Source organism: Capricornis sumatraensis, chromosome 20 (genome assembly GCF_032405125.1).
Source record: "Capricornis sumatraensis isolate serow.1 chromosome 20, serow.2, whole genome shotgun sequence".
Lineage (NCBI taxonomy): Eukaryota > Metazoa > Chordata > Mammalia > Artiodactyla > Bovidae > Capricornis > Capricornis sumatraensis.
This window is the reverse complement of record NC_091088.1, coordinates 69722683-69740147: the sequence shown is the minus strand read 5'-3', so window position 1 is coordinate 69740147 and position 17465 is coordinate 69722683. Positions and strand designations below refer to the sequence as shown.

Genomic DNA, 17465 nt, shown 5'->3' with positions numbered 1-17465 from the left:
GTAGCCACTGAGAATCGTACCTAGCGTGCAAGGGAGGATGAAGTGTTTTGGGCGCCACTGCCCTCTGTGTTAGGAAATGGGAAGATGATGATGCCAGAGTTAGGGGGGCTGGGGTGGGCTGATCGTGGGGTCCTGGGGAGAGAGGCTGCTTATGCATACGTCTCTTCCCATCACCACAGGGCCCTGTGACCTTAGAGGACATGGCTGTGTACTTTTCCCAGGAGGAATGGAGGCTGCTTGATGAGGCCTAGAGATGCCTGTACCATGATGTCATGCTGGAGACCTTGGTACTAGTTGCATCCTTGGGTAGGGCCCTCACCCCTGTCCCAGCATCCTGGGCAGGTCTCTGACTTTCCCCTTTCTTCCAGGGTCAAGTCTGTTCTGTTCACAGCTGGATGGTGGTTGCATGTCTGATACTGCTTCCCTGTCCTCTGTTTTGTGGGTGCTAAGGCTGAGTGAATGTGTGTACCACCTCCTTTCACAGGTAGCCCCAATACCAACAGCTCTGAAGTTTTCTCAATGAAGATTTTCTAAGTCAAAAGACTTGGAATGAATTCACTGGATTCTCAGCTACTCACTGCCAGTTTGACTCAGTTGACCCCTGCATCTCTGCCTCAATCCAACTGACATTTCCTGGAGCCTGACTGACCAGGAATTATTGGGAACCAATGTGGTCACTATTTGTGGGGTCCACTTAGCTGTTGCTGTCAGACTGTCCCGTGAAGAGGTCCATTATTGCACAGCACTGCTTTTCTAACCTGTCTGAGCTCCCTTGTCCTCAAAATAGTCCCATGGTTTTATTCCTTCTGTGTCGGACACATGTGTAATGGGGCTGCCCATTCTAGCAAAATCTATGTGAAATTCCTCCTCATATCTCTGGTTTCAGGTTGCTGGCATGGAATAAAGGTCAAGCAGAGAACTTCAGAGCAGAATGTTTCTGTAGAAGTGCCACAGGGAAATACCTTAAAGATAGACCTCTCCACCCAGCCTCTCCCTGGGATATGTGTAACCTGAATGTAGAAGGTGGTGTGTGTGTAGCTGAGGACCTGGGAATAAACCCTGGCCAGACCCTGTGTGGGGCAGGTGTGAAATTTCAGCAGAACAGTGGAGTTTACCTCCATTGTTTTCACATAAACTCTAAAGAGTTTATCTCTTTAGAAGAGATGTGGGTAAGGCCTTTATGAAGAGATGCACAGTCCATGCACTGGGGAAGGCTTTTATGTGCTGTGAGGCTAGGAAGGATTTCCCTGGTATCTCTCACTATTTCTGGCACTAGATTAAACTGCAAAAGGACACTGAGTTTTTGGAATTTTCTCATAATGGACAAAGGCAGCGTAAATGCCACGAATGTGGGAAAACCTCCCAGAAGTCCAAGCTTACTCAGCACCAGAGAGTCCACACTGGAGAGAGGCCTTATGAATATGCTGAATGTGGGAAAGCCTTCAGATATAAATATATATTTGTTTAGCACTGGAATGTCCACACTAGAGAAAGGCCTTATGGGTGCAGTGAATGTGAGAAAGCTTTTAATGACAAACATGTACTTGCATGGCACCAGCGAATTCACACTGGAGAAAGGCCTTATAAGTGCAATGAATGTGGGAAATCCTTCTGTCACAAATATAGACTTACTCAGCATCAGAGAGTCCGTCCATACTGATGAGAGGCCTTACAAGTGCTGTGAATGTGGGAAAACCTTTACCTGTAAACCCATACTTTTTAAGCACCAGAGAATCCACACTGGAGAAAGGCCTTACAAGTGCAGTGAATGTGGGAAAGTCTTTAGATGTAATTCCAGCTTTGTTATACATAGAATTCATACAGAAAAGCCTTATGAAGGTAGAGAGTGTGGAAAGCTGTTTAGCCAAAGCTCCCAACTTGTTGTACACCAGAGAACTCACACTGGAGCCAAGCCATATGAGTGTAGTGAATGTGGGAAAAGCTTCACCACTAAAAGCAAACTTGTTCAGCACCAGGGAGTTCACACTGGAGAGAGGCCTTATGAATGCAGTGGATGTGGAAAAGTCTTTAGGTTCATATCCAGCCTCAGTAAACATAGAAGAGTTCACACTGGAGAAAGGCCTTACAAGTGTAGTGAATGTGGAAAGGCCTTAAAGTCCACTACAAAATTCATACTTGAGCAAAGACGTATTATGAGTGCAGTGAATGTAGGAAATGTTTTAGCCAAAGCTCTGCTCTCATTATGCATCTGAGTTCACACCAGAGAAAAACCACACAAATGCACTAAATGTGGAGAAGTCTTTAGCCAAAGCACCCAACTTAACTAACACCAAAATGTTCACACCACAGAGGTGCAGCACCAGCACAGCAAGTGGGGGAATATTTTCTGTCAAATGTGTGCTCTAACGGAACACCAGAACCTAACAGCCCATAGAGCAGTGTAGTGAATGTAAAAAAGCTTTGAGCCAAAGGTCTAACCTCATTTGTCACCAGTATGCTCATACTAGAGAAAGGCCTTCAAATGAGATGGGGAGAGAAGCGAATGAGCTGTTGCCTTAGTTAATATATCTTACTGAACTGGCTCTGTGAGGGACTTCTCAACAGTAAGTTGAATGCCATCTGTGTGCACAGCCCTAATGTGGCAATAGTCTGTGGGTACCCAGTTCCTAGGAAACTCTGAGGAGCTAGGCTGTACTTTGTGACCTCCCAGGGCCCTTGACAGACCTCATGTCATTGTGAGTTTCTTACCTCTACCTAGTGGCAGATCTTCATACAGTGATATCAGTGTAGGTAGACTTTGTGGTCTCCTGTCCCCTAGAGGGAAGCATAAGTGGCCTGAGGACTTGGGTGGTGTCATGCTCTTAAGTCCTGTCAACTGCGTAGGACACAACCTAAGCAGCTTTGCCAGTCTGGGTGCCGCTGGAAGCTCATAGAGGTTTCCATTATTTGGTGGTATTGGATCCTTTTATGCTCAGGATGGATTTTCTAGCTCCAAGTCACCCTTTGGGGAACTGCCTCATTTTGCACTGCTTTGTGTAAAAATAAAGACTATTGTTTAACACAACATGCGTCTTTGGTTTTGTTCACTTTGAGACTGCTGTTAAGAACCACGTTGGACTATCAGGATGAAGAGGAACAAGTTTTGTGGGTGTTCCAAACTTTGTGTACTTCAGTGGGAATGATAATGGCAGAGAACAGTATTCAGTCTAGTTTGATCTAATTTACATTGTAACCCAGGGCCTCCTGGGGTAGCCTGCAGGGTTCTGTGGGACTAATGTGACCAGATGTCAGATTTTTTGGTAGGGCTTCAGGTCACCCTGAGATGAGGAAAGTTGTGAGCAGCACCAGTGGGTTGTGTGTGTGTGTGTGTTTTTTTTTTTTTTGGAGCTGCATAAGTTGTCTTTTCACATGGGATGTCACATCATGCCCCCAGTATTGTTCAAGGGAAGAAGTTCCCTAGGTCCGGCCATAACAGAGCCACATGCCGTAATATCCACAGCTTGGGGCTGGTGTTGCTGAGTGTTAAGTTACAGACATTGGGTGGGAATCACACCTTTTACAGAAACAGGCATGGAGTTAATAGGAACTGAGAGACTAGCAAACAAGAAGGGACACACCTTTTCTAAAACTGCATCCACAAATGTTCCCGTGGCTGTTTATGATAAAGTTTTTGCAAAAATTCTCAGGTGTTACAGAACTGGTTTTGGCATCATATAGCATCTGCAAATTGTTTATCTAAGGCCATTACTTCACAGTGAAGACAGTGGGGAATAACAGCAGAAATCCTGTAGTCCAGGCATGTGATTTTTAGGACCCAGACAGTTCCTGGGTAACTTTGATTGCTCACCAGTCTTCATTGCTACTGTGACAGAATCCCTCCCACGAGACCAAGAGAGAGAATGGATTTGAGGTGTGATTGCCAGAGTTCTCCTTTTCCAAAAAGATTCAGATTTTTATGTAAAGTCAATTTTTATACAGATTTAATTGAGCTTATGTGTAGTTGGTCTGCACTGAATAGAACATCCCTAAATTGTCCAACTTGATAAATTTCAACCATGCATGGAAACATCATCATAACAAACATCCATCACTACCCGTAGAGCCCCTATGTGTGTAGTGAGTGTGGCAAAGCTTTGAGCCAAAGGTCTAACCTCATTTGTCACCAGTATGCTCATACTAGAGAAAGGCCTTCAAATGAGATGAGAAGAGAAGCAAATGAGCTGTCTCCTTACTTAATACATCTTACTGAACTGGTTCTGTAAAGCACTCCTCAACTGTAAGTTGAATGCCATCTGTGTGCACACCCCTAGTGTGGAGATGGCCTGTGGGTACATCTCCAATTCAGTAACGCAGTGTTTTCCAGAACTTTAATATCACTGGAGTGTTTAACGTTTACTTTTATATTTGTCATTTTCTTTCTACATGCATAGTTACTTTAAGAATCATCCAAGTTGCCAACGTGAATAATTTTTTTCTGATAAATATATTATTTGGATAGTCCATCGTTTAACTGTTTATCCATTAATCTGTTAAAGGATAGGGTTTTGTGGTTTCTTTCCAGTTTGCCTACCACAAGTAAGCAAACAAGTAAATAAAATCCTTTATATGAACACTTGGTTTCATATCCTAAAATGAATGACTACCCATTTGCATTCCCATTGACAGTATTCAGTTCCCCTATATTCCTCACCAGTAGTTGGTTAGTATGGTTAGTATTTTAAATATTACCTGTTTCAAAAAGTGTGGAGACTATTATCTGATTGCATTTCCCTACTAATTCGTGATGTTGGACATTTTTGTTTTCATTTGCCAGATATCTGAGAAGACAATAAGTGCGATGGAACTTCAGTTTTCTTCACTGAATGACTTGGCTAGGTTTCCATAACATTATTCACCACTTTATACTCCTAATAATTAACATACTTGACATACATAAAAATAATTACTCATTTTTACATAGGACACTTAGCCCTACCCTGCCTCATTTAACTTTTAAATAATTCAAAGTATATTTCCAGACATTGATACTTTTTCATAATTTCCACAATTTGATCAAATACAGGAATCTCCTGCTTTCCAAAGTTCAGATTACATCACTTGGGTTTTATAAAAGACACATTAGTACATGTTTCTTTATGAAATCCAAAGAACTTCTATTTCCGCTTTATTCACTATGCCAAAGCCTTTGACTCTGTGGATCACAATAAACTGTGGAAAATTCTGAAAGAGATGGGAATACCAGACCACCTGACCTGCCTCTGGAGAAACCTATATGCAGGTCAGAAAGCAACAGTTAGAACTGGACATGGAACAACAGATTGGTTCCAAATAGGAAAAGGAGTACGTCAAGGCTGTATATTGTCACCCTCCTTATTTAACTCATATGCAGAGTACATCATGAGAAACCCTGGGCTGGAAGACTCACAAGCTGGAATCAAGATTGCCGGGAGAAATATCAATCACCTCAGATATGCAGATGATACCACCCTTATGGCAGAAAGTGAAGAGGAACTAACAAGCCTCTTGATGAAAGTGAAAGAGGAGAGTGAAAAAGTTGGCTTAAAGCTCAACATTCAGAAAACGAAGATCATGGCATCTGGTCCCATCACTTCATGGGAAATAGATGGGGAAACAGTGGAAACAGTGTCAGACTTTATTTTTCTGGGCTCCAAAATCACTGCAGATGGTGACTGCAGCCATGAAATTAAAAGATGCTTACTCCTCAGAAGAAAAGTTATGACCAAACTAGATAGCATATTCAAAAGCAGAGACATTACTTTGCCAACAAAGGTCCGTCTAGTTAAGGCTATGGTTTTTCCAGTGGTCATGTATGGATGTGAGAGTTGGACTGTGAAGAAGGCTGAGCATCGAAGAATTGATGCTTTTGAACTGTGGTGTTGGAGAAGACTCTTGAGAGTCCCTTGGACCACAAGGAAATCCAACCAATCCATTCTGAAGGAGATCAGTCCTGGGTGTTCTTTGGAAGGAATGATGCTAAAGCTGAAACTCCAGTACCTTGGCCACCTTGTGTGAAGGGTTGACTCATTGGAAAAGACTCTGATGCTGGGAGGGATTGGGGCAGGAGGAGAAGGGGATGACAGAGGATGAGATGGCTGGATGGCATCACAGACTCTATGGACGTGAGTCTGAGTGAACTCCGGGAGTTGGTGATGGACAGGGAGGCCTGGCGTGCTGTGACTCATGGGGTTACAAAGAGTCAGACACGACTGAGTGACTGAACTGAACTGATGGCTTTTTTCATAAAAGTGATTTAAAACCATAGCCTTAACTAGACGGACCTTTGTTGGCAAAGTAATGTCTCTGCTTTTGAATATGCTATCTAGTTTGGTCATAACTTTTCTTCCGAGGAGTAAGCGTCTTTTAATTTCCTGGCTGCAGTCACCATCTGCAGTGATTTTGGAGCCCCAAAAAATAAAGTCTGACACTGTTTCCACTGTTTCCCCATCTATTTCCCATGAAGTGATGGGACCAGATGCCATGATCTTCGTTTTCTGAATGTTGAGCTTTAAGCCAACTTTTTCACTCTCCTCTTTCACTTTCATCAAGAGGCTTGTTAGTTCCTCTTCACTTTCTGCCATAAGGGTGGTATCATCTGCATATCTGAGGTGATTGATATTTCTCCCAGCAATCTTGATTCCAGCTTGTGTGTTTTCCAGTCCAGCGTTTCTCATGATGTACTCTGCATAGAAGTTAAATAAGGAGGGTGACAATATACAGCCTTGACGTACTCCTTTTCCTATTTGGAACCCGTCTGTTGTTCCATGTCCAGTTCTAACTGTTGCTTCCTGACCTGCATACAGATTTCTCCAGAGGCAGGTCAGGTGGTCTGGTATTCCCATCTCTTTCAGAATTTTCCACAGTTTATTGTGATCCACACAGTCAAAGGGTTGGCATAGTCAATAAAGCAGAAATAGAGGTTTTTCTGGAACTCTCTTGCTTTTTGCATGATCCAGCAGATGTTGGCAATTTGATCTCTGGTTCCTCTGCCTTTTCTAAAACCAGCTTGAACATCAGGAAGTTCACGGTTCACGTATTGCTGAAGCCTGGCTTGGAGAATTTTGAGCGTTACTTTACTAGCATGTGAGATGAGTGCAATTGTGGGGTAGTTTGAGCATTCTTTGGCATTGCCTTTCTTTGGGATTGGAATGACCTTTTCCAGTGCTGTGGCCACTGCTGAGTTTTCCAAATTTGCTGGCATATTGAGTGCAGCACTTTGACAGCATCATCTTTCAGGATTTTAAATAGCTCAACTGGAATGCCATCACCTCCATAACACCATATTAATGGCTGTTCATTGGGAAAACTGAAGTGGTGTATCAGAATTTTGAGAAAGAAGGGAATACTTCTGCTTTATGACATTTCAGTTTATGAAACATTTCCTAGGAAAGCTGTTCCTTGGGATAATAGGAGCAATCTGTAATTAAGCCCAAGTCACTAAACTTTATTCATTTTCTACGGCTGCTATAATGAATAACCACAAAGTTGATGGTTTCAGACGAAACATTATGAATTATTTAACTCTTCTGGACATCAGAAGTCTAACTCACTTTCACAGGGATAAACTCAAAGTGTGACTAGGGGCTTGGTCTCTCTGGAGGCTCTAGGAATGAATTGTGGCCCTTGCCTTTTCCAAAGTCTGGAGCTGCCTTCCTTGTGTTTGACGGCTGAAGACCACTTCCTTCTTCAAAGACCAGCAGTGCAGCATTTCAGTCATCAAACAGCCTTCCTCTACTTGTCTTTTATGAGGAGACCTTGGAATACATCTCCGGACAAACATACTTTTGGGGTAATCTCATCTCCAAATCCCTAATCGAGTTGGCAAAGTCTCTGACTATATAAGGTAACATTTATGAGTTCCGAAGATGAGGACCGAGGTGTCTTCGGAGAATATTCCTCAGCCTGCCACTTTGAGTCTAAGCCCTTCAAAATGTGTTTGTCTTCAGGTATATTCATTGCAATCATAATGCGAAATATTACTTGTAGGTGTGTATCATAAATGTCTTTGACCTCTAAGTATGTATGCCCTCATAATTTTCCCAAAATATTGACGTCACTAAGTCCTCTACCTGTACCACATTCTCAATGTCAAGTTCCTAAAATTTTAGAAGGCTTGATGCCCTGTGTGACTCTCTACGCGTGCTGACACCCCCTTTTTCTGTCTTTGAGAAAGTGGTTCCACGGATATCTGGGTGCATCCCCTTTAAGAAGCGTGAACCCCGCCAGTAACTCGCAGCCTTGGAAAACGGCTTCCCAGCCACCCACCGGGGTCGGACGGAATTTTCCTGGAAGTCTGGAGCACCGAACCTAGCCATGGCCGACAGAACTACATTTCCCTGAAAACAAAGCGCAGCCCGTATGGGTCACTGGGCCAATGCAAACCCGAGACTGAGCCACTTCCGTTCTATAAGACGGCGTCTGGGTGGGTCTTCCGGCCGGTGCGGCGGGCGACATTTTTAAACTCCAGCCTGGTTTCGTGTGTGGAACTTCAGAACTTGGCCGGCCGGAGGTGAAGGAAGGCAGCAAGGCGCTGTGCCCGCTGCTCTCAGGAGGGTCTGAGGCTCTGCGCCATCCGGCCTGACCCTGACTTGGGGCCGAGACAGGCGCCGCGGTGCCCGGGCCCCACCTTCGCCCTCAGACTCCGCTGTGGCGGCCGTGCTGACAGATCCGCCTCAGGTGAACGCTGCGCCCTCCGAGCTCTCAGCCGACTCTTCTCATTCTGCGGTATTTTTGTTCTTATCTGTGTTCTCTTTCAAGTGTCCTGTGTATGTTTTTCTTTCTTTCTCCAAACCTCGGGTTTTCTAATTTTGAAATATGACCTGCTTGGGGGAAAATAAATGCTTCTGACCTACGTGCCGTTGAAAAAACAGCTGTTATTAATAGCCGTTCAATGCTCAAATCAAGAAATGAGGTACAAAATAGGACCCAAAGCCGCCTGTGGAGGTCCTTCTAAAGCTGTTGTCCCGTCTCCCAAATGTTAAGATGTTGTCTTTTGTTTCAGGTGAGCGTTTTTGTTTTTGTGTTTTGCTTTCTTGTTTTGCTTCTTAGATGCCGCTGGTGGTAGAACCTACCTGCCAGTGCAGCAGACATAAATGACATGGGTTCCATCTCTGGGCTTCCCTGGTGGCTCAGAGGTTAAAGTGTCTGCCTCCAATGCGGGAGACCTGGGTTCGATCCCCGGGTTGGGAAGATCCCCTGGAGAAGGAAATGGCAATCCACTCCAGTATTCTTGCCTGGAGAATCCCATGGATGGAGAAGCCTAGTAGGTTACCGTCCACGAGGTCGCAAAAAGTCGGACACGACTGAGCGACTTCACCTTCCATCTCTGGGTCAGGAAGATCCCCTGGAGGAGGAAGTGGCAACCCACTCCAGTACTCTTGCCTGGAGAATCCCATGGACAGAGGAGCCTGGCGGGCTACAGTCGGTAAGGTCGCAAAGAGTCGGACACGACTGAAGCGACTTAGTGCACACACATAGTTTTGCCAACTGTGTGGAAAATATTCGACGACCGTAGTTTCCCTTTGCTCAGTTGTTGTAAAAGTTTTACAACTGAAATCATATAAGTATTAAGTGTTTTTGTTTTCTTTTGGAGAAAGTGGTGTGACTTCACCCATTTTTTCATGTCTATCCGCTAATTTTCTTTACTTTTGCAGTATTATATAGTGAGTGTACAGTCTATGGGGCTTCTGAGGTGGCGGTAGTTATAAAGAATCCACCTGCCAGTTCAGAAGACACAAGAGAAGCAGGTTCGATCCCTGGATGTGGAAGGTCCTCTGGTACCCTATTCCAGTATTCTTGCCTGGAGAATCCCATGGACAGAGGAGCCTGGCGGGTTACAGTCCATGGTGTCACAAAGAATCAGACAGGACTGAGTGACTGAGCACATACATTATATGAGTAAGATGTCTTTATAAAATCAGCTGTTGAAGGCTTTTTTGGTCAGCTTTCTGTATTTATAACCATTGCTATTCTAGCCATAACTTCTTTGCCTTGTGTTGTGTGTTAAGGACATATCTGTCTAACATATATGTTAAAATTATTATTGTATTTAAATGAATATTTCTACCTTTTGATCCTATTTTGCTCCATCTTACTAATTTTAACTTAGTCCTTTGAATGAGATGTTTATACTTTTAATGGATCCCGTAGTTGTATTTTCACACTCTCTTTTTGCATTATGCCTACTTAACAGTTCTACAGTATACAGCCATTTAATAGTTTTTCTTCTATTTCAGTGATTGTACTCTGCTAATATTTATTTCACCATTATGTGATGCTCCTCTGGTAGTATTGGAAGAAAATGATTCAGTTATTTTGTTAAAACACTTGTTTTAAAAGGGGGATTAAATGAATCGTTGTAAAAATAAAAACTTATAATGCTGGAAATCCTTACCAAGATACTTAGAACCCAAGAAGGTATTTTCATGTTTATTTAAAGAGGATTGAACAGAGATCAGGTCATATAGGTTCTTTCCTTTGTCTTAAGTTTAAAGACTCATCAGTGATGTCCAGTTATCTCAAACTGTTGGAAGTCACACACTTTTACTCTGATTCTAGCAATAACCCCTTTCTCATGGATTAATTTTCTGGAGCCATTTTCTTCTTGTAATTCTCTCTCTCTCTCTCTCTCTCTTTTTTTTTTCATTTTGTGGTTGCACTGCTTGGCTTGTGGAATCTAGGTTCCCCAACCAGGTATAGCACCCGGGTCCACTGCAGTGAAAGTATCACATTCTAACCACTGGGCAACCAGAGAATTCTGAGATTCATTTTCAAAGTGAAGTTAGTCAGTGGTGTTTCCATTCTCTACAACAGGAGAAAAAAGCTTGTAGGAAGTTAATCTGTTTGAACATTTATGGGAGGAAAAAAAAAACTGGATATATTAAAGAATATGGTTCAAGTATAAGTTTTTTAAAAAACAATTTTTAAGATAACCAAAGTAAAATTAGAAAAGGAGTATAGAAACTCCTGTCCAAATGTTGGGTCCAGCTACAAGCTATGAGAGGAAAAAGTTATTATTGGTAAGGGAGAAATGGAAGATGGAATCAAACGGCAATGTCAGAAAGAGCTCTGCTTAATTTTTATATACATGGCTTGGGGCTATAATAGCCCTATATGACTTGCCACAAGCATCTCCTATCTAACCAGATACCTGATTCTTTGGATCATTGGGCCCTAGTCATACTAGCCTCATGGAGCTACTCAGACACATCAGACATGAATCTAATATAGAGGCTTTGCACTTATTAGTCCCACTTCTAGAAAACCTTTTCTGAAGTCAGACATATGACCTTATGGCACAACTCCATAATATTTTCTGCCCTCTTTATGCCTTAGTTTTCTGTTGAGTAATTTGTCTTCACCTGAAATATTGAATAGTTACCTCATTAATCTTTCTTGTCTATGTTGCTGATGGGAATTAAAGTTACATGGCCCTACTCTTCCCACAGGTTCCATGTTCAACAGAACTGCTTATGGACTCTTCACTGGTGAGTGTTGGTGTTCTGAAAGATTTTGCTGCTGCTCTTTGTGAACTTGGTGTCTGGACACCCTAGAGAAACCCTGAGTGCAGAATTCCAAGTCCAGGCCAGAGGGTATATGGAAAGATTCCAAATTTGACAACCAGGGGACTGAAATGTGAAAGATTGTATGTATAGGGGTTACTATGTCCAAATGCTTGAGGATGCAATTGAGATGAGTGTATTTTAGGACTGTTGGGTCTCTGTTTATGCAGTAGGAACAGAGAACAAGAGAACCAGGATCAGGGCTAGACTGGTAGCCTGATAAGATGGGTTTCTGTTCTGAGACTGCTGGCAGAAATGAGATTTTTGTAATAGAAAGGAAAAGTGATGTGACTTAAGTTTTAAGAGGCTGCCTCTGGGTACAGAGTGCACAATAGCCTGGTGGAGAGGAAGACAAAGAAACATAGAAGCTGTCTTAATTTTCCAGATGTGCATGGCTCTAGCTGTACCAAAGCGGTGGATGTGGAGATATAAGAACTACTTGGTTTCTACATTTTTTATTTTTTAAGTAAAGGCTGATCAGATTTTCCAATGTGGAGGAATCACATGCTTCCAAAGTTTTTCCCATTTGCATCTGGAAAAGTGGAAGTGCCATCAACTGATTTGGGGAAGTCTGGTAAGAGGACTTTTCCATGAGAATATTAGGAATTGAGATTTGGCCATGCTAAGCCTCAGATGTTGCAGTGGCTCCCAAGTGTAGGAGGCAAGTAGATGGCTGAACATGTAGACCTAGAGCAATGGGGAGGCTTTCGGACGCCATTAGGGGACAGAGGAGACACAGACAGACAAGGAAGAGGAGTGGTCATCAGCAAGAAGCTAAGGGGAAGGGGAAGGCCAGGTGGTAGGTCAGGTTTCTGTGGGGAAAAGCTATGATACTGATGTGGAAGAAAAGCAGAAATGAGATAAATTGATAGCAAAGTCATGCTGGTGCTAATTTATTCTCCTCTGACTCACTAGGCTTTTGCGGTGGAACTTGGGAAGCTTGTGACAGAATGTCACAGTTTCTGTAGGCTGTGTCAAGTGGGTGTGGATTTTGAATGGGTGTTAAATGAACAAAGACGGGAACTGTTAAAGAGACATAATGTGCAGTATGGAAGTGGAATCTGACCAGAGGTATTTAGATTATGTGTGTTGTGACTGAGATAAAGTCGGGATCAAGGCCTGGTGAGAAAGCCAACTTTGTGGTCCAGGTGGTGATGATGGGGGTCAGATGTCTGAGAATGTCTGTGGAGTGATATGATATGCATGTGGGGAAGGTGTGTGAACTAATTGACTGAGGGCTCTGTAGTAGGACTTTGAGAAGGGTGGGTTCAAGTTGCTGGTGTCTGGGTGGATCACCTGGGGACTGTCAGGCTGTTGTCTTGCAGGAGAGGAAAGGGGTCCTGCATGCCAGGCCCACAGCCTAGAGGGCATCTGTCTGTAGACCTGCGTGTTGGTGGTGGTGTTCGGAGCTAGTGCTCAAGCACGAAGAGTTTTGGGTACCACTGCCCTCTAAATTAGGGAGCCAGGGAGGATGATGACACCAGAGTGAATGTGGATTAGGGTTGGGGGTGTTCATGGGGTCCTGGGGAAAGAGGCTGCTCATGCACACATCTGTTCCCATCATCATAGAGCCCTGTGACCTTTGAGGATGTGGCTGTGTACTTTTCCCAAGAGGAATGGAGGCTCCTTGGTGAGGCCCAGAAATTCCTGTACCGCGATGTCATGCTGGAGACCTTTGCACTGGTTGTGTCCTTGGGTAAGGCCCTCACCCATATGCCAGCATCTTGGACAAGTCTCTGCTTTCCCCCTTTTCTCTAAGAACAAGTCTGTTCTGTTCACAGCTAGACAGTGGGCACCTCTGTATTATTACTGCTTCCCTGTCCTCTGTGCTGTGGGTGCCAAGCCTGAGTGAGTGTGTGTTCCACCTCCTTTCACAGGTGGCCCCAATGCCAACAGCTGAAGTTTTCTCAGCAAAAATTTTCTGGATCATAAGCCTTGGAGTTAGCTTAGTGATTCCCATTCATTTCAGCTTCTCCCTGCCAAGTTGACTCTGTAGACCTCTGTACCTTTTGCAGCTTCTGCCTCCTTCCTGCTGACATTTCTTTGGGCCTCACTGTTTCAGGAATTGTTGGGACCCAGCATGGTCACCATTTATGGGGTGCATTTGGCTATAGCTATGAGAATCAAAGATTATTTTTATCATTATTTTTTTCTTGAATTCTTTTGAGATTGGTTGTTTCCCCATGGGCAGTACTTAATGCTAACCTGTCTTGTTCTTTGCTTAGAAAGTGAATCTTCTAAGTCCCATGTTGTTGTCCAGTTGAAGCTGGAAGGAGAACCTTGGGTATAGGAGAAAGTGGACATGATTCCAGGCACAGGAAGCAGGGCTCAAAATGGGTCTGGTCCTGGTGATTGGCATCACAGGGAGCAGTGATGTTGTGGCTGAATTCCGTTAAATTTTGAATATGTCCTGGGCCCAACACTGTGGTCTAAGACCAGTGATTTGTTATCTCATTTCTGTTTTTCCTCCATTCTTCACACATTCCCCCTGTGATTTCTACCCTGGCTTCCAACCCAGTATTATCCCTCACCTCTCTGGCTTCCACTCCTCATTGTTCCTCAGCATCCTCACTCTAATGCTTTCCTCTGTTTGCCTATGCTTACTATGTCATAAGACCTGCACCTCTCCTTAAAATAGTCCTGAACACCAGCTACTCAGTGACACAATATCCTGGGCCTTGACATAGCTTTCTACACAGCACACATGTGTCAGCAGCAGCCAAGTCCCTGGTGAAAACCATTCCTGTAGGAGTGCGTTGTGGACCCCTGGCTCCTCCATTTAATATCCACCCTCTTGTGTCTTTTGCCTGGTGAGTCCTTCTGTTCTGTGATGTGTAGAAGCCCAGTTCTACAGATTGGGGCTTTTCCTTACTTGCCCAGAGCTCCTTTGTCCTGAACTAGTCCCATGGGTTTATTCTTTCTATGTCAGACACATATGGCGCAACACACCTGCCTTTTTTAAAAACCTTTTCCTACATTAAGTTCACCTGCATTTTTCTGATTTCAGGGTGTTGTCATACAGCAGAGGATGAACAGACACCTTCTGAGCAGAATGTTTCTGTAGAAGTACCACAGAGAAATACCAAAAAGACAGACCTGTCCAGCCAGATGGTCTGTCCCTGGGAGATGGGTAACCTGGCCGTAGAAGGTGGTTTGTGTGGACCCGAGGTCCTGCGAACAAACCCTGGCCAGACACCGTGTGGGACAGATGTGAAATCCCACCAGCATTGTGGAGAGAAGCTCATGAGAAGAGATTTGGGTAAGGCCTTAATGAAGAACTGCACGATCCATGCATTGGAAAAGGCTTTTATGTGCCAAGAGGTGAGGAAGGATTTCCCTGGTAGCTCTGGCCACGTCCAGCACCAGGTTAAACCACAAATGATGGAGTTTGTAGCAGAGTTTCACAATGGAGAAAAGCGTTTCAAGTGCAATGAATGTGGGAAACTCTTCTACCGGAAGTCCAGGCTTGCTCAGCACCATAGAGTCCACACCGGAGAGAAGCCTTATGAATGCAGTGAATGTGGGAAAGTCTTTAGATGCAGCTCCAGCCTTGCTATACATAGAAGAATTCACACAGGGGAAAGGCCTTATGAGTGTAGAGAATGTGGAAAGTTCTTTAGGCAACACTCCCAGCTTGTTGTGCACCAGAGAATTCACACTGGAGCCAGACCATATGAGTGCAGTGAATGTGGGAAAACATTCAGTACTAAAACCAAACTTGATCAGCACCGGCGAGTCCACACTGGAGAGAGGCCTTATGAATGTAGAGAATGTGGAAGAACCTACACCTGTAAACGCATGCTTATTCAGCACCAGCTGGTCCACACTGGAGAGTGGCCTCATGAGTGCAATGAATGTGGGAAAGCCTTTAGATACATGGCCAGCCTTGTTATGCATAGAAGAATTCACAGTGGGGAAAGGCCTTATGAGTGTAATGAATGTGGGAAGTCCTTTAGGCAAAGAGCCCACCTTCAAGTCCACAATAGAATTCATACTGGAGCAAAGACTTTTGAGTGCAGTGAATGTGGAAAATGTTTTAGCCAAAATTCTATTCTTACTACACACCAGAGAGTTCACACTGGAGAAAGGCCTTATAAGTGCTGTGAGTGTGGGAAATGTTTTAGCCAGAAATCTACTCTCATTAAGCACCTGAATTTACACTGGAGAAAAGTCACCTGAGTGCACCGAATGTGGAGAACTTCTTTAGCTATAGCACCTGAAGGAGGGAAAAAAAAAAAAAAAGCTGAAAAGTTCACACCACAGAAAGACCTCACAAGTGCAATAAATATGGAAATATTTACTGTCACAGATCAGCTCTGATTGAGCACTAGACATTCACAGCCCAGATAAACCTAAGAGTGCAGAGAATGTAGGAAATCTTCCAGCTGAAGGTATAACCACATTGGTCACCAGAAAATTCATACTGGAGAAAGACCTTCAAACCAGATGAAGAGAGAAGCCAATGAGCCGTCTCCTTAATGAATACATCTTACTGAACAGGCTCTATGCGGAAAGCTGAATGCCATCCATGTGCACAGCCCTGGTGTGGAGAGGGCCTGTGGATACTTGGTTCTCTGTAAGCTTTAAGGAGCTAAGATCTACTTCCTAACCTGTGCAGCAGCCTTGCCAGACTTCATGTCACTGTGAGTTTCTTCCCTCTACCAAATGGCAGATGCCCGTTCTGGTCGTCAGTCCGCCAGTGTGATCAGGGTAGGTAGACCTTTGTGCTCTCCTGTCCGTTAGAGTGAAGCATGTGTAGCCTGAGCCCTTGGGTGACGTCATACTCTTAGATCCTGTCAGCTGCCTAGGATATGGCCTAAGCAGCTTTGATCTTGGGCATCCAGTCTGGGTTCTACTGGCAGCTCATAGAGGTTTACTTTGTCTGGTGGTATGGGGTCGTGTCATGTTCAAGATGGATTTTCTAGCTCCAAGTCACCCTTTGGGGAACTGCCTCATTTTGCACTGCTCTGTGTAAAAATAAAGACTATTGTTTAAGACAACATGCATCTTGGGGTTTGTTCGCTTTCAAACTGCTGTTAAGATCCAAACTGGACTGTCACGATGAAGAGTAAACAGTTTTATGGGTGTTTCAGACTTTGTGTAATACCTCAGTTGGGATGATATGACAGAGAATAGTGTTCAGTCTAGTTTTGGTCTAATTTGCATTGTCCAAGGGCTCCTGGTATGGACTCCAGGGCTCTGTGGAACTAATGCTGTGACCTGGATATTAGGATCTTTGATGGGTCCTGAAAGGATTTTTGATGGGTCCCGAGGCCACCTTGAGATGAGGACTGTGAGCAGCACCAGTGATTTTTGGAGCTGTGTGAATTGTTGCTCTTTTCACGTGGGATATCACATCATCCCCCTAGTACTGTTCAGTGGAAGCAGTTCTCTAGGTCCAGCTGGAACAGAGCCATGTGCCATAATGTGCACAATATGGCAGGCTGGTGTTGCTGCGTATTAGGCTACAGACATTGGGGGGAACCATACTTGGTGAAGGGATACACCTTTTTTAAAAGGGCATTCATAAATGTTCCCATAACTGTGGCTGTTGATGATAAGGTTTTTGCAGAAATTTTCAGAAGTTACGGTCGTGTTTCTCTTCCTCTTGAGCCTGCAATCAGTGACTGAAGAATGTAAAGGTTTTGGCATCGCATAGTGTCTGTAAGGTGTTTATCTTAAGGCCATTGCTGCACAGTGAAAGCAGTGGGTAAATGAGAGTGAGAGTCCTGTAGTCCAGGCATGTGATTTTTAGCACCCAGGCAGAGTTCCTAAATAACTCAAGTGTAAGCACCTTTTTATTGTTCAGCAATCTTCATTTCTACTGTGACCGAATTCCTCCCATGAGATCAGGAGAGGTGGTATATTTGAGGTGTGGTTGCCAGAGTTCTTTTCCAAAGTGGAGATTCAGACTTTTATGTGAAG

At 43.9% G+C, this 17465-nt stretch overlaps 1 protein-coding gene, 1 non-coding gene and 1 pseudogene across 2 annotated transcripts; all 3 read left to right on the top strand.

Moving 5' to 3' along the window:
• Window positions 1-1001: 1001 nt before the first annotated feature.
• On the top strand, window positions 1002-9075 carry LOC138096979 (zinc finger protein ZFP2-like; annotated as a pseudogene).
• Window positions 9076-9096: 21 nt separating this feature from the next.
• On the top strand, window positions 9097-9168 carry TRNAW-CCA (transfer RNA tryptophan (anticodon CCA)). The gene has a single exon. It is a non-coding gene; the product is annotated as a tRNA-Trp (tRNA).
• A 2168-nt stretch (window positions 9169-11336) lies between these two features.
• Window positions 11337-15888, top strand: LOC138096278 (zinc finger protein 547-like). Its single transcript, XM_068992402.1, has 3 exons — window positions 11337-11465; window positions 13110-13236; window positions 14548-15888. The coding sequence occupies exons 1-3, from the start codon at window positions 11406-11408 to the stop codon at window positions 15717-15719; spliced, it is 1359 nt and encodes a 452-aa protein (XP_068848503.1). The 5' UTR covers window positions 11337-11405; the 3' UTR covers window positions 15720-15888.
• Window positions 15889-17465: the final 1577 nt, after the last annotated feature.